Raw genomic sequence first — 27,573 nt, 5'->3', positions numbered from 1 at the left:
CAGTAACCTCTTTTTATGTCACCTGAACATTTTTATGTGTAATAAATTCCAAATGCAGAAAGTGTCATGAATGCCTTTTTTCCACCTTTCTTTGTTTAAAAGAAATTGACGGAAAAAGTGCTCTACGAAATAAAAAAAGTAAATATTTTCTTTTCTCTTCATTTCGTCTGCTAAGAAGGGAATACCAGAAATTTTATATTTATTTTTCGTTTTTTGTGTGTCGTTTGAAATGCATCACAATTTTTTTTTCGGAGGAAGAAAAAAAGTTTTCGTATCCATGCATTTGCGCGGCAAAGGAGAAATGGCAATGTAACAAGCACTTGGCAAACTCAAAGTGCCGACACTCAGACGAAAATGATAATTAGGACGGTACTTTCCGGCGAGGTATTCCATCCGATTTCACTTGTGAAATAGTGGACCATCGACCTGACATGATGTGAATGATGGATATAAACGAGGACGAACACATATACACCACTCGCATTGCGAGCATAAAAATTCGAAAACAAAAACACTAAATGAACGAATGACCTAATCGAATTGGACGTTGCCTCCTCGCAAATGGGCTTCAATCGAAATCAATTTTTCTCCTTCTTAATGACGAATGTTTATTACAAACGATACAGACGCTGAATGAATTATTGACCATACTTATCCATGCTTCTGTTCACGTCTAATCTCGTTAAATCCGGAGATCGAACGAGTGAACGAAGCGAAATGGCACAGAAACAGTGAATTCAAAGAGGTGAAATTGAATGAGAGGACCAGAGAGAATGAATGAAACAATGAAAATGAGATTGGTCCGAAACAAGTTGGCGTTGGGCATGGCACAGCAACAGCGTCCAAGTGGGGCATGTTTGAGTTCGATGATATTATAAATACTGCAAGTGTAGGAATTATAAAAGTACCAAAATAGCAAATCGTTTTTTCTTATTTCGCACCAAAGTTTTATGTGTTTGAGTTTGTCTGCAAACGGAACATTTTTTCTTCTCTCGTATCAAAAGACTGCACAAATTTATATCTCATCCTGAGTAAGCATTGATTCATTCGCACATCATGTAACCGTAATTATTGCTATGTCTTCGGTTTTGTTCTGTTGTTGTTGTTGTACAATCCAAACCCACGCGGATACACTCCCACTTCAATTTGTAGGTATCTGTTATTTTTATCATTTGATGTAATCTTTTCCATAAATTTTATCTTTTTGAATTTTGGCAACATAGTAGAGAGTGGAGCATGTCGTGTATTGAAGGCATGGCAACGCGACGTTCACTTCATTAAAAATACATTATGCCACACATAAAAAAAACGAAAACACTGATTGAGAACTTACGGAAATACCATTCGTTTTCTTGGTGAAATCAAAATTATCAAGTACTAAAAGGTGCCGCAAACGATTCAGGCGGTTAAAGTAACTGCAATCGCCGAACAGGACTGTCAGATAAAATTATGCGAAAAATCGAAATGCAATTAAAATTGTTTTAATAGTAAATTTCATATTTTGTTACTTTCTACACGATAATTGAAAGTCGTAATTATCTTTATTTGCATTTGAGTATTTTTTTTTTCTCAAAATCTCTAACATCGACCATCATCAACTAATTTTTTATACATTTGAAAAATATCTGCCAAATCTTCATTGCTCGGTTCTGAATCACCATCAAATCGAAATTCTACATCTGGAAAATAGAATTCTTCATGGTTGTCAACGGACTCAAATCGGTTGAGCTGTGAAAGTATTTTATCCTCAAATGTCATGCCGTCACTGCCTTGTGCAACGAATACAACTTGATGTTGATTTTCTTTCATATCACCGTAAAAGAGCATATTTTCAACGCCAGCTATGAAAACATCATTGGGATTTGGTACGACAATCGGTTCATCTTCTTCTGATGACGTTTCATTTTTTAATGGTGGCTTGTAGTCATACATAATCGGTTCCTTCATTCGCGTTTCTGACGATGATGGTGAACTACGGTAATCATAAAAAATTGAATCGTGATCAGGAGGAGTGGTGGTAGTGGGGTTGCCGCCGACATAGTGGTGTATGTGATGAACGTGTGGGCTAGGCATAAAATGATATGCCAATACAGCTGCGTTCCAAATGTGCAAACATAGACCGTACATGACAACCAGAAAAACAGATAAAATCAATTTTAAGACAAACTCACCGATCCATTAACGATTTATAGAAATATATGTTTTGGGTGTTTTCTTCACGCAACACAATACGCACACTCATGCTCACCTGTTTGGGGATGAAAATGGCTTTGATATGGATGCGACATCGGTCGAAATTGATTGTGATCCGGTCGTTTATGGTGAAAGTTTGACTCATAATTATTACCATACGCAGCGAAACCGATGTGACTGGGTGACTGTATACCTTTGAAACTTGCAGCACTTTTTGCATTGGCTGTCGATATTGCATTGGTTTTGCTGGCACTGCTACTACGACCTTTAAACAAATTACTAAACCAACTTCCACTGCTACTGCTACTGCCACCGTTCGAATTTGTCACTTTTGTTTTGTACGGTGTTGAGACTCGGCCTCGTGTTGCACCACGGCCACGACAATCGATGCACTGCCAATGCAATGCAAATATCACAAAAAATCCAAAACACAATTTTAATAATATCGTCATTTTGACAAATGATTTTCAAATTTTGATTTGCTTCAATCGAATAATGTGCTGTTTAACAAAAAACAGCAACAGCAAAAACAAATATGAAGAAATAATGAGATTACTTTCGTCATGTTTGTATTAGCTTACATTTATTTAGTTATAATATGGAACGAGAACATTTGCTTGACTTGTATGAGTGGTGATAATCTTTGACACTTTGATGTGTTCGCTTCCATAATAAGTGACGAACATTTCTCTCTGCACACGACAGATAAGTATATTTCAGCGTAAAATGGGCTATATGATTGTCTACATTTTTACGTTTAACAGTATTTGTATATGACACACAGAGAAAAAAATATTGTATTTGAAGCCACATCACGAAAAAAAAAACGTTGCCGCAAATCCACTGGTATGTATCGAGATCCTTATTCGGATTTGTACATGTAAACCATAACGTGGTATGCATATTTGACTTGTGTGTGTGTGTGTGTGTGTGTGTGTGTTGGTTGCGATGTTTCAAATTCGTTCTATCGAAGATATTGTGTGATCATCAGTGTCAAATGGATTTGAATTTTGACTTTTTTCAGATTGATATGGAATCCAGTTTGCTCTATGTGATTCAATAATGCATCTTATTTCAGCTTCATTTTGATTTCGTATGTATTCGAGTATCTCGTCTTCGGTGGGCCCTTCATTATCATTTTCAATGAATATAATTGAACTTTCATCCGATTTTGTGCTCATCATATCAATGTACAATGCCAAATTCTCCATACGAATAAATAAATTCGAATGATTTAAATCATCAGATGGGTGACCTTCGGTAGACAAGAAATTTTTAACGGGAATTTCAATGATTAAATGCTTCAGAATTGATTCGTTACTATCAACATAAATATTCTCTTGCTGAAACGAAACTTTTTATATTTATTCATTTTTTTACATGTATAAATAATATGAACTAAAATCAAAGAGGTATTGTACATACGAGTTTTTTCTTCTTTGTTTTGTGTTTGATCAAAAATGATCTTTGACTCAACTTCTTCGCTGCAGAAAAGTTTTGAAACGCAAACGAATAAAACTGTTTTTATAAATAATTGCATTTTTTTCTTTATTTCGTCAATGACTTAATATATTAACAAGAGGAAATAAATGTTTACGAAACAAAATCGATGCAAGAATTTCAATAAACCGTAAATTCGTTCAATACAACCAAAACCGTAGGCGAAACAATTTTAAATTCTCCTAAAAGTATTCTCGTCTTTTAAAGATAATGAAAATTGTTGTTTCTTTTTTCACTGCGATTTGGATTGTATAAAATCTAACCTTGTGTATATAAAACTCAAACACCAACATGCACACGTACACGACAAAAAAAAGTACCCGTAAAGGAATTTTGACAATTTCTTTTAGTTTGACATATTTTCTTATTGAGGTGCTGGGTAAGAAGCAAGCGGAACAAGTGTCGTTGTATTTGTTGATATTGGCATCGCAGTCGATTGAATATCAGTTTTGATAGTTGTTGTTGATGTTGTATTGACATTTGTTGTCATTGGAATAGAAATGGTCGTTTGTTCGACTGATGTCAAATTTGATTGATTTTCATTTATACTTGTTGCATTTGGATACCATAATGAGTACATTGGATCCCATGGATATGGATCCTCGCCGTCAGCATCTTGTTCCATAATTATTGTAATATCTTGTTCATCTTGGAATTCGCCATACATCAACATATTCTCAACGCCAACAATTAAATACGGATTGGTAAATATAATTTCCGTTGAATCGGCATCATCGCTACTGGTTCGACCAGATACGCTGTAAACAAGCGGTGCCATTGGTTGTGTTGGATCTTTGATGGTACTTTGATTTTGTTTGGGTTGCATATTTTGATTGGAGTCGCCGTTATTTGGATTATTTCTGTTACCGTTATTATTATAATTGTTGCCATTTTGCCAGTTGTTGTTGCCATTGCCGTTGCCATCATGATGATGATAAATATGATGCGTACTCGGATAGCCATAGTAATCGTGGTAATGATGATGATGACCCAAACTGCTACCGAGAGCCAAACCAAGTCCAAATGAACTAACTGGTGAGTACGATGGGTAGGGTGAATAATAGGCTGGATAACTGTGATAAGTTGTAAAATGATAGCCCACGCTTGCTAAAAAAATATAAATTACATATATAATAATTTAAACGCACACCAAATATTACGTTATTACGATTAACTTACGAGTGCTGAACGATTGATAGCCCGGATTGTAATGCGTTTGATGATTAAGTGTTACGAAATTGTTCGTTACATGGTGTGGTTGATTTGGTTGCGGATGATACGATGTAGATTGGGTTTGATGGTGTTGTTGTCCTGGATAATTGGTATGACCAACATTTCCATAATTTTGTGGGCTAGATGATGTTTGCCCAATTTTAGTGGCCGTTACTGATGGTGCCCATCCATATGAATGACCCGATTTTCCATAACCAGAGTGCGTATTTTGCTGTAAAAAAAAGTGTTTTTTTATTTTTTAACGCCAAAAAAAAAAAAAATTTAAATATGTATTAGAAACCATTTTTACTTACACTCATTCCGTGTCCAGATGGAGAGTTGCTACTTCCCCCAGTATTTTTTTGTGTAAACCATCCCGCCTGTGCTGCAGGGGGTGCTGATGGCAAATGTGGTGCGCTAGGTGTATGGTGACCAGTTTGTATAGGAGTATGGTGACCAGTTTGTAGAGGAGTATGGTGACCAGTTCGTAGAGGAAAATGATGACCAGTTTGTAGAGGAGTAGTTTGTGTTCTTCCAACATAATTTTGATTATATGGTGTGTAATGTGCACGACTATTTTCCGAACCGAAGGTATGACTACCACCACTATGTCCATAATTATGAGAATTGGTGTTGGATGTGTGATGAGTTATTGGCGATGAATACGGATTGTGGGTCGGGCTCGGCGATGATTTTGGTTTTGATGAACCGAATATCGAACTGAAAAAGCCACCAGAAGATTTTCCTTTTCCACCACCAGTATATTTTCCTCTTCCGCCACCACCTTTTCTCGCATCCGATATAACAATCGACGCACAAATAACAATTAGCACAAACGTCACTAGTTTTGGTTTCATTTTCGATATTTTTTTTTCCGCCTCAATGATTTTGAAAGCTGTAAAGTGTTTTTGTGAAAAACTTTATAATATTTAAATCACGATTAAATTTGGTTTTCGGATCGATGCGTTCATTTGAAAGTCAAAATTATAAATGACACAAAATAAATATTAAAATTCGATTCGACTCAGGCATGTAAAACCTTATCAAGACTCTCTCTCTCTCTCTCTCCTCTCGTCTCAAATGATTTTTAAGTGTACACTCGAATGCTACATGAAAATCTAAAGTGATAAACACACATAATTCCATGCATTGATATATTTTTTTGCCTAGACACATACACATCGAATCATTTTATTCTACACTGTTTCTATTTTACAGTAATATTGTATTATGATTTTTGCTCCATTGATAACATGTCCGACTTGGTTACACTTCAACGTCAATAATAATTATTATCAATGACCAATTCAATGCGCAAATTATGATGTTTCAACGGCGACACATCCAAAAAACTTGATTCGACACATCATAAAGAAAAATAACCACACTATCGTCACAAGGTGAGAATTATATTTTTGTTTTCTTTGGATTTTTCTCCATCCATTTCTGTGATTAAAGAAATGATTGTAATCATTTCGTTGCGCAGCATGTAACCGCAAAAAAAAACATTTCAAATAAAAATATTGCTGAAATGCAAAAGCGAACGCTGCTTTATAATAATAATAATACAAAATTTATTATACAGTATGCGGTCCATTCAAAGAAAATAGGTACATTACATTTTCCATTATTCCAGGCTGTATATCAACGTGCAACCAAAGTCATAATAATAATAACAACAAGTACACAGCAGCAACGAATCTTGAAACGTGAACTATTAAAAAGGGAACATGAAATAAAAACAAACGGCAATGCAAATAAATCGCATTACATTCGTGGAGTACACATTTTGATGCGAAAAATAGCGGACTGTCTTGTTTTATGCCTTCGCCTTCGTGTCCAAGCATCTTGAGTTAAACAAAAAAAAAGGTGAAAAAGGCAAGTCTCTGGTTTCTTTGCCAATTTCAATAGTCTCGTATGCATTTGTTCAAAAGAACGAAGTGCGAGCCGCGTTCATTCAAACTGAATCACAAGCATGCAGAAGTAAGAAAGAAACTCACACACACAAACAACAACAACAACTTTATAGGTAAAACAATCAGCATGGCACCAATATTAATAATAGTAATCATCATAATAAAAACCGTACTTGCCATGGTTACTAAATGGCAAAAACCGCGCACATTCTTTTACCCGGGATCGGATGACGTGAGGATGCCCGTGTAAAGCCAAAACCAGCATCCAAAGCGTGCATTAAGTAAAAGGGAGAGAGGTGGGAAAGAAAAGCAGAAAGCAGCCACATAAAAAATGAACGCATAATGGTGAAACGAAAGAATATTACATATATTTCATAAAGGAAATGAATTTTCTTTATAAATTTCAAAAAAAAAAAAAATTGAAACGGTTTCTCCTTTCTCTACCTGCAGCTTTTTTTCTTCCATTTTTCCAAAGTCTATTTCAATCGTGTAACATTTTCTTCAACCATTCTCATTACCAAGAGAGAGAGAGAGAGAGAGAGAGAGAGAGAGAGAGCTGTGCAGAGCCATCGTCTTAATCTTTTGATTTTTTTTTATCCTGCTGCCAGCTTGTTTATATACATTCACTCTATCTTACACATACACCGTTTTTTTATTTCTCATTTGGAATGTTCCGTATTTCTTTTTTTTTTCGTTTGTTCTTTAAGTCAAGGTTTTTTTTTAAGAATCTAACTATTCGGAGATGGTCCATGAAAAAGCATCGCTTCGATGGGACAAAACTAATGGCTGCATGACACTAATGAAAAATTGTTGCTTCACATTACTAAATTCGAAATAAAATATATATTAAAATAAATTCATCGTCAATTGCTTCTTGCCTTTGAATTTATATATTCAGATATGTACACATTTATCACATTGGATCATCATACAGAGAATGGTTGGTAAAAAATAAATAAAAATGTTATGTGTTTAAATTGCAATGTTGTATTATTATTATTTATGACCTATTCCTTGTCAATATATTTCAGAGCATTCTAAATTATTGAACGAGTGCAAATTAAATTTCCTGTTGAATAAACTCGGTGTTGATGCCTATTAATTTCACTTATTTTTATGTTATTCCATTAATTTATATTGTTGTTGAAGCACTTTCTTTTTCTATTTTATTGTCAAACCTTTCGTCGGTTTTATTTTAATTGACATTTTTGTTGATTGGAATCGACATAAAAAGCGTTGTTTTATATACTACAATACATTGTATGTGTGTGAATCATTGCGACAGCAAAAGTTGCTCTTATTTTGTTTCAGGCAACAGTTCAACGTTAGTTCAGTCCAGGTCTTTTTTGTTCTTTTCACACCGATTACATCTAGGGGCTTAATACGGCAAAAAAATTTACAGGAAATCACGTAAATTCACACTTTTGAATCGAGTGGTTATTGATGAGTTCGGTGAATGAATGTGTCAAAGTAATAAAGTGAGGTTATGATAACCGCAATATTTTTTAATTTATTATTTTTTCCAATATTTCCGATTGTTTTCGATAGAAAATCGCTCAAAATTGAAAATAAAATTAATTTTTATTAAAAAAATATAAAAAACATTTACAATTTCGTTACACAAAATATAAATATTGCAGTGATTGCCAGCAGAAACTATTCACCACTCCCATATGAAACCTCAACGCTATGCGCGTCAAATCGACGTTATTCGACGCTATTCCATGTGTATATAGAATATTACATTATGTTTTACAGTGCTGTGCAAACGCAAGCATGCGGCCTTATACACAGTAACACACGAACTCCGTTTATGTGCGCGCGTTGCCTGTTATGTTTTGTTTATTGAATTGCGACTCAATCACAGTAGACGGCGCAGGCACTGTAAAATTTACAATTCTATATACACATAGAATAGCGTCGAATAACGTCGATTTGACGCGCATAGCGTTAAGGTTCCATATGGGCTATCTCACATATTTGAATGAAATGGCCGTAGAATTCACTGGAATTCATTCGTTTGCTGAAAAATTCAGTTAATTTAGATATTATTATAGAATTCAGTCGTTGAAATTTTGAATTAAGCCCCTTAACATTATCACATCTATGGAGAAAAAAAACTTCACGTTGAAATATTATCTGCATCAAAATCAGAGGATTTTTTTTTATCGCAACGATTCAAGAGAGTGTTCTTGTTTTAGCTATCTCCAAAAATGCATGCATGTTTTTTCAGCGCTACTTTTTTTTTATTCAAAACCTTAATTGACCAAATATATTTGGTATTATATTTGTTGTTCTGTACACAATGTACAGTTCATACACATGACACCTTTTGTCGATGCTCTTGCGCATTTATACTGTTGAAAAAAAAAACGGTTCATTATTTTCATTTCGATAAATTTCGGATGCACATATGAATATACATTTCGATTTTTTTTTTGCTTTGTTTTCGCTTGGACACCTACTAGTGTAGTTTGCATACAAAGGTTCATATCGAACGGACCGTGTTTTCGTCCGCATTTTTTTGGTATATATATTTCGAATATTAGTGTGTTTTTAATTGACATGATGTCGTGATTACAAATGATTGCAAATATTTTGCTCTTGAATGAAATGCAAGGAAAAATGGTCTATCACCTCTATTGAAAACTGTTCGAATGATAGTTGCCATAGATTTGATGCAATATAATTATAATTTCTATGGAATTCATGAGTTGTTTACTTGTCACATAAATGGCAAATTGCAGTTTTGTATTCGTTGACAGCCAATTTTATTCATGTTTATATAGTGGATTCGTGACCACACGGTCCAAATTGAAAATATTCCATTAGGTATGTATTGCCTTGTCTCTTCGATTCAAATTCATGCAATTTATAAAGTGTGTTTCGCAAAGTATTTTGAATATTTTTCCAAACCCAGCAGAGAAATTCGGGTAGAAAAAAATGAATTTTGCGTTTGTGAAAGCTAGCATGATGTTTCATATAATTTAAGCAATTAAACTCTCCAAAATTGAAATGCTTGAATAGAATACACACACGCTCTTATTCGATGTTTTTTTCTTTACATTTATTTAAATAAATGTTTCAATCATTTCAAACGAAAAACAGAAAAAAATATTTTTATTGCACATAAAATGGATGCACAATCATTGTGCTGGTGGTGTGTATAACATTGAATCGCATACAAATAAACCGGTTCATTTGTTCGCGATGCTGGCGCATTTTTTTCTTCTCTTTTTTTGTTGTTGTCATAATAGTGGTGTTTTGTATCGCACGCTAAACATACAAAACCGGAGAATAGCAAAAAAGCACCAACGAATAGAGAATAAATAAATGTGTGATGCAGCATAAAAGCGCACAACAACACAGAGGATGAGAAACGTTTTTAATTAGTTTTTAAAAGCAATGTGTGTTTGTCTGATCATTTATTGTATGCTGTTACAGTGCTCAATGATAAAGCTGCCTTTCAATTGACTGCATATACTTTTCAACACTTTTGTTTCATCAAATTTAATCAAACGTATGCTCTTTATTCTAGTGAAAAATGGTGTTCGTCTAGCATCGATGAAATATGATCAAACCGAAGATAAAAAAACACACACACACGTTTCGGATATAAGTTCGATGGTTGATACATACATTCAATTTTGTACCGACATGGCATTTCCGTAACTTCTGTTGCGAATGGTATTCGCATTACATGTATGGTATTCAATTTTTTTTTATTGTCATCTTCGTACGATATGAAGTTTTCATTATAAAACTCATGGTAGGTGCCATTCATCTTTTAACTTTCGTTCGAAAAGCGAAAACAAAAATAATTCCCAAAAGATTGTGCCTTCGATCGAAAGCTGTTCTTTTCAACTCATGCGTCTCATTTTTATGTGCATTGTTTTCAAAACTTTTAATTACATTTAACCCTTAACCGGGCAGGTCAAAATCCTAACGTTATCGGGCAAGTGGGGCCTCTGAGGCCCGACGTACATTTTCCATGCAAATTCAATGAAATTTTTTTTTTTTTTTTGTTTTCAAATATTGAATTTTTACGACGAAAATTATTGTTTTAACATAATAGATATTGAATTAAATATGTTTTTTGTAAAATATAACTGAAAAAATGAAAAAATAATCAATATTCATTACGAATCGGAAATTTTGCACTTCATTTTAAAAAATTTGATGACATTTTGTATGGAAAATGTACGTCCGGTAGTTGTTCAAACCTCAATACAGCGCTACTTAGGGAACCAAATTCAAAACAACTTTTATCAACGATTAGAAGAAGGATGAAATAATATATTACAAAACAATTTGTTTGATTAAAATAATATTTTATGCGATTTTATGTATCTTTTCTTTTAAAAAATGCGCTACCGGGCCTATGAGACCCGACTTGCCCGGTTAAGGGTTAAAATTAATCGTTAGTTTAGTAAATGATATACACTAAACATGGCCTGTATTTTAAAAACAGATTTGTTAGATTAATACCAGCCATGTCAATCCAAGCGCCATCTATTTCACCTATTTTTCACGCATCTGGAACTAAAATCGCAAATTCGCTGGGTTTCAAACGCAACAATCATCGTATATCGTTTAAATATAGTAGCTACGCTGGCATAGTTTATGCATTGCTAAATATATACTTTATTTTAATAGGTGCGCTCGACCCAGTGCAAAAAAGTAACGCATTTTTGCGGTCAGTTCGGATTAGCTGTTCATGTTAACATATCAACAATTGAGCTTTTTTCTCTGGTGTTTTTAAGCTTCAGCTCATTTGAATTCGGGGTTTTCAACACAATTAATTCCAATTTTTACACTCAAAGGTTTTAATTTGTTATGTAATGATCACACAATTAAACGGATTATTCCAAAGATGGGATTATTTAATGCAAATTTTACATTTGGCAAACGAAAAATAATAATGTAAACATAGTGCGCGAATGGAAGAGATGTTTTTTTTTTTGTATTCCATTAAAATATGCAACTCAATATGGACTTGTGGTTTGTCTGATTAACTCACGGATTTCTTCTGTTTTCGTAAATTTTGCTTAAAAACAACGACATGTATAATGTTGAATATTTGTATAAAAAAAGATCAAAAGCGGTATCTAATTTATGCATGCAGGAAAAGTGGCTTTCTTCTAATTGTCGTATGGATGGTATTCACCAGGCTGAACCGTTCAAAATGCCTTTCAAACTCGTCAAAGTCATAATCCACTCCACATTTAAAAAACAACCGACATTCCAACGTGTTGTTGACAAAGTTGTTTACGTATAATTTTTGATTAATTTTCGGAATCGCAGGCGATTGGAAATATTTTGGGCGCGTTCGAGATAACATTTGGCTTTTGAAATCTATTCGAAGAAAAATAACGATTTAAATACCGAATCAATATGGTTTTGGCGACAGACGACAATTTACTTTCTAGCGTGCGCAACTTGCTAACATCGCGAAGAAAATGTGTTCGTCAAAACTTTTTATTATTATTTCGTTTTTCGTTTATTCCAATTGTCTTCCACCGGAACGCATTTCCGACAACAACGAAATGAGAAATAAAAACTACATTTTGCAAGTAGATCAAAAAGTGTTTCAACATCACGCGATGTCGTGTGGTCCAACCGTAACGGCGGCCGTTTTGCAACATTTTGGTATGTTTTCAATAAAAAATATATTTTTTTTTACAATTAATTTACATTTATATGCCAATAGGTGGCAATGCACAACTCGCATGCGAAAACGATTTGATTTCCGACGTTGAGACGGCCTTTGTTGACGATCCAACTCTTTTCAGAGGTTCGCGAATAAATTTTTATTTGTTTGAATTTTCTAAATTGATATTTTTTTCCCATATCGCACGCAAGCTGGAAGCGGCATAGGAAACGTTCTCGACATATTGAATCTCTACATTCGCGCATACGAATTGAATTCTCAGCGATTTTACCAATCCGTGGAAATAACTAGTGTGGTGGATTATCTGTTTTTTAGTAGATTAGTCTACAACAGTTTAATAAATAATTCTCCCGTTTTATTGGCCTTTGACGGTCAATTGACAGAAAATTCGCCGCGCATTGCACATTTCATATTGATTCACGGTATTACTACTGACGATGACAGCGCTACTTTTTATTATATGGATCCGGACGGCGGCACGTTGGGATATTTTACGAATGCCAATTTCAGGCACATGTTCCAGGGCACCAGTTATCTCTTGTTTCATTCCAGAAATACGGAGGCACCGAATCAACCTCAGCCTCAAGCCTGGCCGTGGGTCAACGTCTCTCCGGAACATTTTCAAGACGAGGTGGAAAATTTGTGCGATAATTTTTTCGCCTCGGTTTCGTTGCACTCGCGACATTTTCTACGTAAAAAACGACACGACGCGGGAACAAATAACGCATTTGAAATACAGCGCGGCCATTGGCGTGATTTTTATAGAATTCTTTTTCCATACACCGTGGCCGGGAGATGGTTTATGTATGGTCAAAATATAGCGAAAAAAGGCGAAAAGAATTGGTTCATTCAGGAAATACGACACGATGGCACATTGGGCGACGAGACAGTCCACGGCAATTGGAATAAAATATACGAAGTTCAATTTCCGTTCTCTATCGGCGGCCGAACATTTTTTTACGGCCAAACTAAGAATGGCAACAATTATTTCATACAGGAATTGAAAGCTGATGGTACAATGGGTGACGAAACCTGTTACAGTAATTGGAACGAATTCTATCAAGTGCAATTTCCATTTTCGATTGATAATCGTCATTACCTGTACGGTCAGAGCATAGTCAATGGGAGGAATTGGTTCATACAGGAATTAAAAGCCGATGGCACGATTGGCAAGGAAACGGCTCACGATTTTTTGGACGCCAATTACGAGATACAGTGCCCGTTTTCCGTTAACGGCAAGCAATTTTTTTACGGTCAAAGTTTGCGAAACGATCGCAAGTATTTCATAAAAGAATTGCTGGCCGGTGGAAAGGTGGGTTCTGTCGTCGGACAGGGCTCGTGGAAATACAATAGCGATCATTACGACGACGTCTTGTCGTCACATTCGTCGCTTTTCCAATATTCCATCGACGGTGTCACATTTTCTTTCGAGCAATACGTCAATAAAACCTGGGTCGTTCGCGAACTCAAACACTAAGTTAAATTAATTTTGTTTTTGAAAAAAAAAATCAATAAACATCCAAATTAAATTTTTGTATTTATTAATATTATTATTTTAGTGATGTGTGGTATGACACGAACAAGTTACATCCACGTAAAATTGGGTAGGTATTACCGATAGAAAATCATGAGAAGTACGAATGTTTTTGAAACACACAAGCGTCCTCTGAGTAGTCCTCTTCACATATATAGCTCATAGATATAGACCTCAAATTGACTACCCATCCGAAATGTTCAATATGGTGAACAACGTAGAAGGGAGTTTTTATCTCGACAACCATTGACGGAAGATTTTTTGGAGTTTGCTATTTGATACTTTAACGAGTGTTGAAATAAGCCAAACTTGAGTTATACGAAATAATTTCTCTACAAATAGTCTCAGCGTAAGAGAAAGAAAAAAATGCATGACGCCATTGGATGATGCTTTATTGAAGTGAAAAGTGCAAATAAATCATATAACATAAATAAGCATTTATGGATATGACATTTGGGTGCAATATTTTTTCCGCGTTTCACTTCTTATTTTCAGAATGGTTTTTTATTGCGCGTCACATATCCACATAATGTTTCAGAAAGCATCATAAAAATAAATCAAAATCAATATCGTTTACTTTTATAACCGATGAAAACATATTTTACCACTATAATTACTTTAGAGATAAAAGGCATTAAAATTCTCCTCTTTTTTTTCTCTCCCGATCTTTCTCCTTCAATCTCTCTCTCTCTCACATCCTCTTACGCACACTTTCAAATTAAATAAATTTGTTTTTATCAATCGAAAAAATACCGGCAAATAAATTTACGTTTCTGCTTCAAATTTACGATGAATTTATGCATCCAAAAATTCTTTCAATATTTTCGACGTTCCTCAAGAAGCTCGATTTATTGTTTCTCTAATGCATGATAACAATCAGCATTCATATCTTGAAATATGACGCATATTTTCAAAAATTAAATTTTTTCTTCTTTCTCTTTTTTTTGCATTCAATTATTTGTTCCTTCACGCAAGCAACAGAGCGTCAGTATCAGTAATTTAATTGCGACATTTGATATGGATTTTCAGTATATTTTGGACCAAACTTTGAGTTGAAAAAAGTGATTTTATCGCTATCTATCCCTGAGTTCATAAGCGCTGATTTTTATGATTTGGGAACCAAATAAAAGCCAAAGTCAGAAACCAGGGTTCGAGGGGTCTGATATGTCACAACCGCATTGCATTTTTGCCAAAGTTTTTTGGAATTGTGTTGAAATTTGTCAGAATAAATGCCCCAAATTTAATTTTTTTTTTTAATTATGAGTTAGTTTATTAAACACATTGACTATTAATTTATTTAAGTATGAAACCATCGTATTAAATTCCTATTTCTAACATACATGTTTCTTCATTAAACTTAGTTTAACATCATTAATTTAGATTCAAAAATCTTTATTTAACAATCTTGCATACGAATATTTGTTTGGACAATGGTATGTTCATAAAAGGGGAAAAACAACAATGACGTTATAGCATCAGTAACAACATAAAAGCAGCCATGTAACCATGTAGCTTTCAAAATCCTTGGCTATATCCCCAAGGAAGTGTTTTGCAACAAAAACACATTTTGTAGCTTGCTTAACGCAGCATATATATTCTACAATGGACTTTGTAAACACAATACATATACTTGTCGGATTTTGTTCCTCTCTGAGACTTTTTTTGTCCAATGCCATAATTTGTAATTTCAATTCCATAAATATACACTATTTGTTTGTTTTTCAACCTGATGTCAAACATGTTCATGGCATTAATTTCTTGAAATGATCAAATCTCTTTGTTGGGCGTAAATTATTTGAAAGTTCATATCAATAATGATGCGCTTGATAAAAATCAACGGAATTTAAACCGATTCAATCATATATTTTTTTGTATAGCTAACAATCAATAGACAAATGTGATAAACCGGAGCGATACACAAGCAGTGAATTGCTTTTTGAACTTATTTGTGGATGCTTGGTTTGCTTATATGTGCAAACTATGTAGGACAGCGTAGCATAAACATTCGATATGTTGTATAATTTATTTCGCTTCAACTTTCTTCCTTTATTTCTTTCGGTTTTACCGATAATGTTAGCTGTTGCTGTTAATGCAATTCCTCAATAGCACTGGCATCCTATAAATCCAAACAGACAAAAGCTTCTTCGATCGCTTTTTCACACTCTGGCTCAAATCCAAAGCAAAGAACAAAACAAAAAAACACAGGAAAATGGAAAACCAGCCGACAATAGTAATGGCAGCTGCAAAATCCTGTTAAACAACAGCTAACAATTGCTGTGCTGGCAGCAGAGATGCAATCATACATACATACACCAAGGAAAAATGGAGCAAGAGAATATTTCAAACTCGGTTTTTTTGTTCTATATGCATACGCACACACTGCAAAACTACATATGCATATGCTGTGCAATTCGAGAGCACCAAATACGTTTTTCAAAATACAATTTTGTCGTGCATTTGTTTATCGTACACCTATTCATTTGGTTTCGTTTATTTTACACTACAACATTTTAAGCATCTTTGTGCCTCTATCACTCTGCTCTGCTCTTCGGTCGTCGTCGTTGTTGTTATCGTCGTTATTGTCGTCTGCCGTTTTGATGTTGTCTTGCTGAATATGCAAGTGCATTGTCTGTTTTCACACATACCGATAATGAATTCGATGCAACGTTATGTATGTATGTTGAACATTTTGTCGTTATTGATGTTGCTTTGTACTTTTTGCAATACTCGCTATTGTTGTTGATGATCATACGAAGAAGAAAATCAAATGCAGACAACTATCAAGGCGTTTTACAATTAATACAAAATTTATATGAACTCAAGTTTTCGTCAATAAATTTTAAATGGAACATTTAATTTAATAGAAGCAATAGTGAATTACATGCAATTTGCATTAGACAAACAGCTTACGACGAAATACCGATACGGCAAAACGATACAAAATGAATACGGATGGTATTTGGAAAAACAGCGACATTAAGAAAGCTGAATCGAGCATTGAGCACACGAATTTAGGGACACACACAGCACACATTGACTCCGTTGTAAGCTTACTACGAATTTGTTGTGCAAAATGCGGACAAACAAATCGAAAAAATATGTATGTTTTACAGTAAATTGATTCAATTTGATGATAACATTAAATTGTTCACAACGAAATGCACTTTAAGCTTACGACAGATCAAATTGAGCTCGAAAAATACAATACCATATCTATATATACATAGAAATGTACGAGTATAATTGATCTATTGAGTAATCGGTTCAGTTATTCATAAATTGAATTCAAAACTATTTCGTTGGTCATAAATTGGTCAGTGAAATTGATGCAAATGCACAAATCTCGTCCAACCGAACTAAGTTTCATGTCTACACGACTTCTTGTTAACCACGGATCTGCCAGAGAAATCTGACGAAAACCCCATTCATTGCAAATGACACATATGTGCGATACATTGACCACATGAACATGGCTTTTGTACGAATTTCCTGTACGTCATTTCAACTGAAATTCATCATACCAAACACACATCTATGCATACAAACATTTACATGCAAAGAATATAAACATTCAATTTTGGCAACAGAACATTTTCAAATCGAAACTTTAAGTGGTCATATAGAAAATTCGGTGCAATGTAGCTCATGTTTTCCTATGTATTTCTTTGTATCGACATTTCGAAATAAATATATTTGTATATGTGTGTGTTTGAAGAAATTATTGACACGATCGTTCACCGAACAGTTTCACATCTTTGTTTATATTTTAATTTTGACAAATGTTCCAAGAGACACAGAAAATGAAAGAGGGGATAAAACATTTAATTTATTATCACGATGGCTTTTTTTTTATTGTTGCTTAAATTGGATTAGCCCAATGACACTGATATACATAAATTCATGTTTTACTTCTCGCACAACTTCTTCCATTTCAATACAAATGTTCGGCTAGAAATATTCTAATTGATATTGTTATGGTATATGACTATTTGACATCAATTGAAAATTGATAAATGGCAAATATATTCGACAACTGTACAAACTGTACAATTCGCTTACACGTTGCTGTTGACTATCGTTATTTCACTTAGCCAAATGGAAATTTTTTGGGAAAATCTTTCTTTGCAAAATACATTTATCTCTTGAAAATCAAACAAAATGAATTGGAGCGAAGCAACTTTTGGAGGGTTTTTTTCTCTCTCTCTCTCTTCTGTTCTTGTTGTTGTTTAAATAATTATTATTCTTTTGTTTGTGTTTTTGATTTGTTTCTGGTTGTCGGTTAAGGCCTTAAGCGCAAGAACAAAGCAAAAATAATCACAGTCGTTTATAAAATCAGCGCCATCGAATGTTCGCAACTGAGAATGGAAACAATAGCAATAATAATTATGCCCGTCAGTCAAAAAGGGCGAAGCAAAAAGTAAAACAACAACAACTGCAAATGAATACGAAATGAAATGGTCATTTTTTTGTCTATCTTTCGCTCTCTCTCCCTCCCTCTCTCATACACATATACATACACACATACAATCTGTTCCGTTTGTCTTTTTCATTTTCGTTTCGTTTGCCGTTTTGTTGTGTTTGTATGTGCAATTTTGTCGCGCAGCACTCATTTACGCTTTGTGTATACTTTGGTTTTGTCGTTGTTTTTCGTCTTTTGGTTTTGTCACTTCGAAGACATTTTCATTATTAGTATTTGACATTTATCTGTACATTTTGATGTGCGTAAGACCATACGACTGACACAAAACTGCACGAATATTTTGAGAGTTGAAAGTGATGGTGATGAGAGCCAGTCTCCCTATCAACACAATCGCCACTGTTGTAAATCCATTAATTATTATGACAGACATATTTGGGTTCAGGCTCACGTCCCTGCTTCTCAACAATTTTGGCATTTCGTATGGTATTGTTGTAACGACGATGACAACAACAATAACAACAAGCAGTGGCAATGATGATGATGACGACAACGACAAGGACAACAAAATACACAAACACTTTACCATTCAAAAATATGCGAAAGAGTTCTTGTTTTCAATGTGCTCCTTGACTCGACTGACACATTTTAAATGGCCTCTTATTGTTCTCTCTCTCTCTCTCTCGCTCTCGTTCGCTTGTCAGTTGATCTGGTCTCTTTTTTTTGTTGGTCGTGCTCGGCAGCCATACGCAAATGCAAGACTCCAAATGGTTTTATATGTTCGTATCATTTTGTTTGATTAACATTTACCTCAATGACTTTCCTGGGACCATTAAGATACAAAGGTCCTTTCAATTTAACAAAAGCGGTTTACTTATGTAATTACGTTCGGTTCACATTTAATTCTTTACTTCGCATTGCTAACCCATTCGTATTCCACTTCGGAGAATTTCTTTTTTCTATTCATCATTGCGCTATCTCCGTTTTCATCTCACCGTTTTTTCGATCGATTTATGCAAGCGAACACATATATAAACACATAAACATTTATTATTCAGTCTCTATCGTTCTCTTGTTTTGTCTATGTGTGTATGTGTGGGAGACTCATCATTGAGACGATGAAAATCGGAGCTCGGTATCAAGTTGAACAAAAATCGGAGAAAAACTTGAATCGACGTCTTCAGAACTGGCAAATGAACTCGAGTCCAGATTGGAAACAAGCAAAACTTAAACTTGTCCCCGATACATCCTTCATGCTTCATGCAAAGAAATTAATGTAATAAACAAAGTTATTTGTTACTAGTTATATATACGAATATACGTTGTTTTTTTTTCTTCAACAATATACAGTATGTGCTTCTCACTTGTGAATCATTATATTTAATATTAATTGCTATCAATTTCTCAACACAAAGATTGTTTACCTTTACGAAGTTTGTTTCGAAGAAATAATTCTCCATGATTACGGCACAAAGTCACCGTGTGGAATATTGTCACAAGCACAACAGAAAAAAAACAGCAACATCATCATCATCATCGTCGTCGTCGTCGTCATTGATACGACATCAGCTATTCTGGAGTTGTGACTAGTTCAGAGATGTGGCGTTAGTTGCTGTGTGTTGCAAGTCATTGAACAAGAAAATTTTGATTTCTTTTTTCTTCTTCTCTTCTTCTTTCGTTCCCAGTTCCATTCAGTTAGTTTTATTGAACGTCCTCACATATGTTCTAACAATCACCATTGATATTCATGTAGTTGGTTAGATGGCATACATTTGCCAGCATATTCGAGTTACACAAAAAAAGAGCAAGAAAAGTATCATTTGGTTGAGTTAATAAGAATATTACGGAGAGCAAAGAGCAAATCGATACCGATGATGACGAGATGTATCAGAACGTGAGGAGAATCAATTTGAAATATGACATTTTTATTCTTTAATATGTGATATAAATCTGACATAATATAATTGTTTACATTTTCCTTCTAGATTCCTTTTGTGAATACGTCGACATTCCTTCGATGTACAAACATTCATTTCAAGATAGTTGACTCAATCGAAATATATTGCTACAACTTAAATACACTTATCGACCTTTTGCTTGAATTTTATTCAACATTCAAAAACTTTTTGCCAACGGCAGCAAATATTACATTACACACAGATGAAACTTCAAATGTTTCGGTTATTTGTACATTAAACACATTTTTCGATTTGATGTGTGAATGTGTAATTCATTCATAAAAAAGTGTAGGGTAGTCATATGCATAGATTCTGACGTGGGTCCATAGTCGAACAATTTTTAAGTTACCCTCCCAGATTTTTCGATTTTTTTTTGAAATTTCCAACCCGCCCCCCCCCCCCTCAAACTCAGGACGTTAGAATCTATGGTCATATGTGTCATTTAAAAAAAAAATGTTTGATTTCAAAATTTTAGCGAGCAGTTTACTCATACTAGTTTTAGACAAAATACATAAAAAGTTTATTTTCTTGGGCCAGAAATACTCACTTTTTTAGTGTTCATAGAAATTTCAATGTGCATGACCAATAAATTGTTTATAGTTGTTTATAATATAGTAAAATTTCTCAATATTACCGAATTGATTGTTGTTTTTTTATTTTATTTGTCTCGGTTCGACTTTTCTCAATTCGTTCCCGTTCAATATGAATGAATGCTTTTCCGTACTCTGTATTTTATTTGTTTACGCATATAACATATTCTGCATTGTATTTAACTGCATTTGGTGTAATGTGAAAGTCTTACCGTCGTCAATGCACATTCCGATTTCTACTTGGAAATCGGTTTGAAAGTCAATATCAGGTGAATGGAGTGAAACGATATTGCTATATTGCACTAGCACTTGAGAAGGTGATCTGTTATCGTTATTACTCTAGCAGTTTCCTTTGCGACTATTTCTATTTCGATATTTGCAGTGTGTGTACCATGTACAGCAAGTACTTGATCTACTGTATACTGTTTTATGGACGAGAAGTCAAATCTTGGTCGATTTCAGCCATCCAGTTCAGGGGTTTTAAAAAAAGTTTGATACCAACGACAAATCGAAAAGAAGAACGAGCTCCTTTCTTTGAGCTGAAAAAAAAAAACCTTTGAGATGTCAAACAAGTAATTATTTTTGAAATTTGATAGAGGTGTAAATCCGAAAACTCTTCATCACACTGTTGCTGTCATATAAAAAGTATTTTCTCTGACTACAAGAATTGACTACTCCGTCTATTCTGCGATTCCGTCACTGTTGAACTTTAATAATCTACACATGAGTGCATCACATACACACACAAGGACGCACTTTCGAAAAAATACTCAACCAGTGATACCGTATATACGCAAAATCGGTTGACTGTAAATTATAGTAGTTTGTGTAAGGTGTTGTGGCGACGACATGTTCATACTGTAGAACAAACATCGACCTAAAACCATCAACATTAAATTTTGGATGTGGGTTCCAGTAGACAGTGTAAAATGTCACAGCGTCGCCACTATGAACATACAGTTCAGTGGTGAAAATAAATTACATTGTGTATATATAGCATGCTCTATCGTTGTACTCAACCATGTGAAGGCATGAGAGAAAAAAGTCGTCCATTTCCACACATTCATCGAGAGAAAAAAAAACACTGATATAGATTTGCCTTTATCGATCATCGCTCAGTATTATTACTGAAAAGCTTTTACTTCATGTAGTACTATTTCAAAAAGATTCACCTGGCTCAAAGTAATCCGTGTGAAATTCCGTTTCACCATCTGATGCGAATGGCATAATTCTAAGTTTTCAACGTGTATATTTTTCCGGCTACGATAAACGAGAGTATGTTCCAGGGGTTCAAGGTGAGAACAATTTGGTAAATTCACATGCTCGTCGTTTGCAAAGACTGAAACATAATCTCTTTTATGAAAAAACTAACTCTTTGCTCGGTAAAGATGCTGTCGTACAACCATTCTCAAGTGAGTTGCATTTCATGACTATTGTATATCCATATAAATTGTAAAATTCGAAAAAAATATGTTATTTTGTGTACACATCATACACGTTTACTCTGAGTAAGTTACTCATTCGATCTAGTACGGCTGCTTTCTCTTTCGTACAGTGACTTTTATTATAAAAAGAATCTCTCTATCTTTCACTCTCACTCTCACTTAAGCACACAGTCGCATCAATGTCTTCCTATTAACAATTGAAGTAAATGGTTTGGAAGGATGGCGAAAAACGGGAAAAAGGTGGGAAAGAGATAGAAATGAAGAAAAAAGAAAAAAAAATATGGCATGATCGGAGAATTAAAATAGAAAAGAAACACATAGCGTTAGAATTGACATTATATGTCGATGCAGTGGAATGATGAAAATTCAATGTGCTGGAAGGTGAAATTGCACATTGATGAACTGTAATGGAACGTTCGTCGGTACAAACACCGAGTACAATCATTTGGAAGAAAATGCGAATCAACCAACTAGAGAGAAAAAAAACATGCACACGGAGATTGAAAATCAATTGAAAGTTGATGATGACGAGAGAGAGAGAGAGAGAGAGAGAGAGAGAGAGAGAAAGAAAGAAAGAAATAGAGAAAGAGGAAAAAAAATTGTCGAACGTAAAAATCACGAAATACATAACAAGCAACGGCAATGTCTATAATCAGAAACTCAATAACAAAATCAGCGAGTAAATCCGAGAATGGCAAAAGAAACAACAAAATGTATTTTCGTCTCACAAAGTGAATGGAAACAGAGGAACGATAGAAAAGAAGAAAGTCGAATATAACCCGAATCCAAAATGAGTATTATTACATTATGATGGCTTAACCTTTTCGATTGGGTGCATTCGAAACATTTGCATAAATAGTAAATGATTTTTACAGGTACATGATTCGTTTCGCTTCGCTTCACATTCATTTCTTCAAAACGGGTGTAAGTAGACGGGCGCCCGCGGCATATACACCTACTCACCATCACAATAATCGTCCAGAATGGCAGACAAACTGAGATGCGAGAAGTGCGAATAATAATTAAGTGAAATACAGGGTGAACCAATATTAACTACCCCATTTTAATATACACACAGAAAATAAATACATTGAAAACTATACGACATGTCATATAGAATTTGGACCTATTTGGATCTAGTTGGAAATTCGCATAGAATTCGATTGGTTTAGTTTCTTTGATTTTTAGGACTTAAGAGAAATGAAGAGAGTTCACGTCACATTTCTGTGTGTAGTTTGTTGAAAATTAAGAAGGGGATCGTTATTTATTATGAACCAACCTGTAGAAAATGATGAAGTTAAACACAAAATTAGCAAACTAGCACCGCTACGCGTGTGAAAATTGCTTCAGTGTTCACGAAGAGCGTGATGCATCATCGCCCACACGGCTCACACACAAACACATTCTGCTTATTCCTGTGAAAATACTCGGTTCTTCTCGTAAATACAACAACAGCGGTAGATAAGAACGATTTGTTAGTTCATAATTTTTGGATTAGTTAATCCAAATATTTGACTATAACCACCACTGATAAGAAAAAAAAAAAACACACACACACACACCGAGTGAAGTATGAAAAATTACACGACAGCTCTATTTTTTGTATGTATCTATCTACCTTATTAACACTGTGATGCGTTTAAATTTATTTTATTGTCACTATGTGCGAATGCCGTTGACATTCCCCTGTATGCTCCATCTCTTCCCCCGTTTTTCCACTGTCATAGTCAACATCGTGTTCCAAACGCTGGAACTTTTATCTCTTTAAACGCTGTTTAAATTATGATCGTTAGACAATTTGCGTTGTTTGCAACGTCATTAAAACATATTTCATTTATTCATAATTTACATGCAAAATTACGCGGGAAACTTAGAACTCTCACTCTTGTGTTCGCATTTAACTCGATTCATTCCATTGATTCAGCATAATAAATACGATAAATGTATATAGAGCTGTATGTAGTGTAGTGTCGGTGTCGTTGACAGTAAAACGGCGAACATAAGAGATCTTATGTTTACGTTTGCATTTAACCACATGTTGGAACCCAATATTCGAGTCAAACGGAAACGGAAAATAACAGAGCAAATATGAAGAGGCGTAGGTCTGTTGTGTACATTTTTTTTATCTTCACATCTTGGGAACCACGAACGAATCCTTCGTGTATGCTCTCATGTTTCACGTTCATGTTTATCTGAATGATAACATGCAAATTGCATGAAAAAGCGGGATCAATTCGACGAATTTCAAAATATAGTTGGCTCGGCATATTTCTTGTGTCACATAACTCATCATCATCATCAGCAGCAGCAGCATCCAAGAAGTCGATAAGTCGGAACTTCATGATTTTCTTTTAAATGAAATTAATTAAATATTTCATTTGAGCTGAGAAAGCGAGAGAGTGAGAGAAAGAGAGAGTTAGAAAAAGAGAAAACGCATTGAAAAAAGTGTGCTCCCTCATTTTGCCAACATACACACTCCCTTCATATACAGTTTCGTGTGTCTCGGTACTGGAGAACAGCTTGAAAATTAGCAAGAGGTGAAACAGATAAATAAATAAATAGCATAACGCGTAATCTAAATCTGCTTTGCTTTTTTCGTTTGCTGGCCACTTTTCGCTGCAATCAACATGAATATTTATCCACTCAGCGCTTTTTATACGTGCTTTTTCGTTTATTTGTCTTTTTAACGACTTCTATTAGCATTTTTATGTAAAATTACCTTTTGCCATTTCTGTTGTCGCCGCCACTTTTTTGTATGTGTATTATCCATCCGGTTTAAAAAAAAAATATATTTTTTTTTCTGTTTTTGGTTCGCTTAAGCGAAAGAGACGGAGAGCGATGGCTCTTTGTTTTTGTTTTAATTTTTCGTTTGCCGTTATGGCATCGCCAGAGAGTTTGCCATTTGATTTACTTTTATGAATGTGTTAAATAGCTAGACATGATTCTTTTGGATATTGCATCCATTTGCTCGTTTAAATTCTTATTCGTGAATTTTTCGAGATTATCACCCGAATATACATGCTTTTTCGCACTTAACTCTCATCCTCTCTATCACTATTCAAAGGTGAAATGTTCTTCATTCATTTATTTGTTTTTATTCTATTATTGTTGATGTGCTCTTCTTCTCTCATTCTCACATTTCATATGCTTGACGTAAATTGAACAACTTTTTAATGGACAAATAAAGAAATGGTAAATAAAGGAATTAACACAGCAAACAGAAAACATACTCACACATAAGCAAATATATAAATACAATATCGACACTCAAGTGTTCTTGGGCAATGGCGTGAAGGATAAAAGTAGACCAGTCTCGGATAGTATTTAAATTTCGAAATCACAGCACACTGAGAATGCAAAGTATGTATTGAATGATTAAAATCCAAAGAAGTGAAACGAAGTGCGAACAAGGCACACCAATTGAAAGTATATGCAAACGTGTAAATTCAGCAAGAACGAAATGGAGGAGAAGAAAAAACATGCACATGGGAAATCAGGAAACAGAGCAAAGTCATACAAACAACAAGCGGAAAACTGATGATGGGAAAAGACGAATAAATGAATGAATGGAAGAAATAAAAAATGAAAATAAAAAAACACACACACACACAACGAAACAGACATGAATGCTCAACGAAAAATTTGCTTGTTACAAAATGTATTGATGCAGAAAATGCCATACAAAAACGTATGACATTCAAACAAGGCCAGACCATAAAGTGAATATTTTTCTCTATCTCTTTCTCGCTTAGCTGGCGCTTGTTCGCTATGCCCAGAGTTTCACTCGGTGTGCCTGTTCATATGCACAGATAGGTGTATGTGCACCGGCAAAACGAAACCGGATAAGACAGATTTTCGATTGACATTGTGAGCAAAAGCGAAACGATAGAGATAGAGAGAGAGAGAGCAATGCCAACGACACATAAACCGCGTGCTTGATGAAGCAATGCTATTATGCAAAATGCAGATTTTGCATGATTGAAGTTTAGACTAACACGCCAACCATCATCAGTACTGATCGCTGCATCATCTTGTAACGACATCAGATTCAACAGAGCATTCGTTTTTTTTCTTCTTCTTCACTTCATTATTGTTGTTGTTATTTTTGTAGCTAGTGCTTCTGTTGGCGCCCAACTTTCGATATGATGCTTACTTCGCAAATGATCCTGTTGATATTACCGCGCGCACTGTGTAACGTTTTTCGTGATTTGGTTCTCATGTTGTTGTTTTTTTTAGTTCTTCACTGATTTTATTCTCCACCATTCTCACTTGCTGATGATAACAAGTTAAAGAAAGCTACGAGGCTGAGAAGAGGTGAGCGATTGAGCAATTGAACAAGAGAACAAGAAAGAGATAAAAAAAATCATCGAGAAAAATGGATTTTTTTCCTCTAAATTGCAATGAATGCTAGTGACATAGTGGAAGAAATTCCGTTTGCATGTGGCGCGCGCACGCACACACACACACACACACAAATACCATTCCACGTAACATCTTTTCCCATTCTTCACTGAATAATCCGTTGCTGGTGGTTGCATTGCTCGTATTTTGTCTCCGTTTCACCTAACATCAGCGAAAAGTGAGATACAATGGGAAAACGCAAGTAAAAGAAAAAATAAAAATGCCGTGAAATTCAATTCGAATTTACATTTACTTACCAATAGTAAACCGTGCTTTGCAGCATTTTCGACGTTCATTGAGACATATATAAATAGACACTGGGGCCAGATAAAACGATTGATTTCTGCAATGTGCAATGGGGGATCCTTGTTGTCAAACCTATTTGTGTGCACACAGCTCGAGCATTATGTGTCGTTGCGCGCTTTCATCGCATCGTATTAACACAAATGTGATCACAAAATTCAGATGCACATCATCGACCCTATAGCAAAATAGCAATAACATACACTCTTCCTCTTTCGAAACCGTGTACCCAATATTGTATGACAATGCCATCAGTTCTGGATTGCGGAAGGTTCTGAAAAGTATTTATTTAATTTGTGCAATGAAATAGAATAGAACATGTGAGGGAAGAAAAAAAATGAAGTGGATGGAGAAGAAAGATTGAGTTAGAAAAAGTATAAGAAGCAAAAGAAGAAAGAGACACAGAAAACGAGAATCAGAACGATTAGTTTGC

At 34.7% G+C, this 27,573-nt stretch overlaps 3 protein-coding genes and 1 long non-coding RNA gene across 4 annotated transcripts; 2 read left to right on the top strand and 2 right to left on the bottom strand.

Annotated features, from left to right (window-relative positions):
* Nucleotides 1–1,499: 1,499 nt before the first annotated feature.
* Nucleotides 1,500–2,771, bottom strand: LOC116352567. Its single transcript, XM_031785274.1, has 2 exons — nt 2,249–2,771; nt 1,500–2,093 (listed from the first exon to the last, which is right to left on the bottom strand). The coding sequence occupies exons 1-2, from the start codon at nt 2,643–2,645 to the stop codon at nt 1,579–1,581; spliced, it is 912 nt and encodes a 303-aa protein (XP_031641134.1). The 5' UTR covers nt 2,646–2,771; the 3' UTR covers nt 1,500–1,578.
* Nucleotides 2,772–3,715: 944 nt separating this feature from the next.
* On the bottom strand, nt 3,716–5,902 carry LOC116352561 (homeobox protein 5-like). Its single transcript, XM_031785263.1, has 3 exons — nt 5,220–5,902; nt 4,873–5,137; nt 3,716–4,800 (listed from the first exon to the last, which is right to left on the bottom strand). The coding sequence occupies exons 1-3, from the start codon at nt 5,760–5,762 to the stop codon at nt 4,058–4,060; spliced, it is 1,551 nt and encodes a 516-aa protein (XP_031641123.1). The 5' UTR covers nt 5,763–5,902; the 3' UTR covers nt 3,716–4,057.
* A 65-nt stretch (nt 5,903–5,967) lies between these two features.
* Nucleotides 5,968–7,698, top strand: LOC116352575. The gene is made up of 3 exons (XR_004202300.1): nt 5,968–6,305; nt 6,542–7,166; nt 7,272–7,698. It is a non-coding gene; the product is annotated as an uncharacterized LOC116352575 (long non-coding RNA).
* Nucleotides 7,699–12,242: 4,544 nt separating this feature from the next.
* On the top strand, nt 12,243–14,037 carry LOC116352628. The gene is made up of 3 exons (XM_031785363.1): nt 12,243–12,470; nt 12,532–12,615; nt 12,684–14,037. Exons 1-3 carry the CDS (start codon nt 12,281–12,283, stop codon nt 13,967–13,969), a joined length of 1,560 nt encoding a protein of 519 aa, XP_031641223.1. The 5' UTR covers nt 12,243–12,280; the 3' UTR covers nt 13,970–14,037.
* Nucleotides 14,038–27,573: the final 13,536 nt, after the last annotated feature.

This window comes from Contarinia nasturtii, unplaced genomic scaffold, assembly GCF_009176525.2.
Source record: "Contarinia nasturtii isolate CC-2019 unplaced genomic scaffold, AAFC_CNas_1.1 Cnas_scaffold_78, whole genome shotgun sequence".
Lineage (NCBI taxonomy): Eukaryota > Metazoa > Arthropoda > Insecta > Diptera > Cecidomyiidae > Contarinia > Contarinia nasturtii.
Note: the sequence above shows the minus strand (reverse complement) of the source record. Positions and strands in the feature narration are given on the sequence as shown.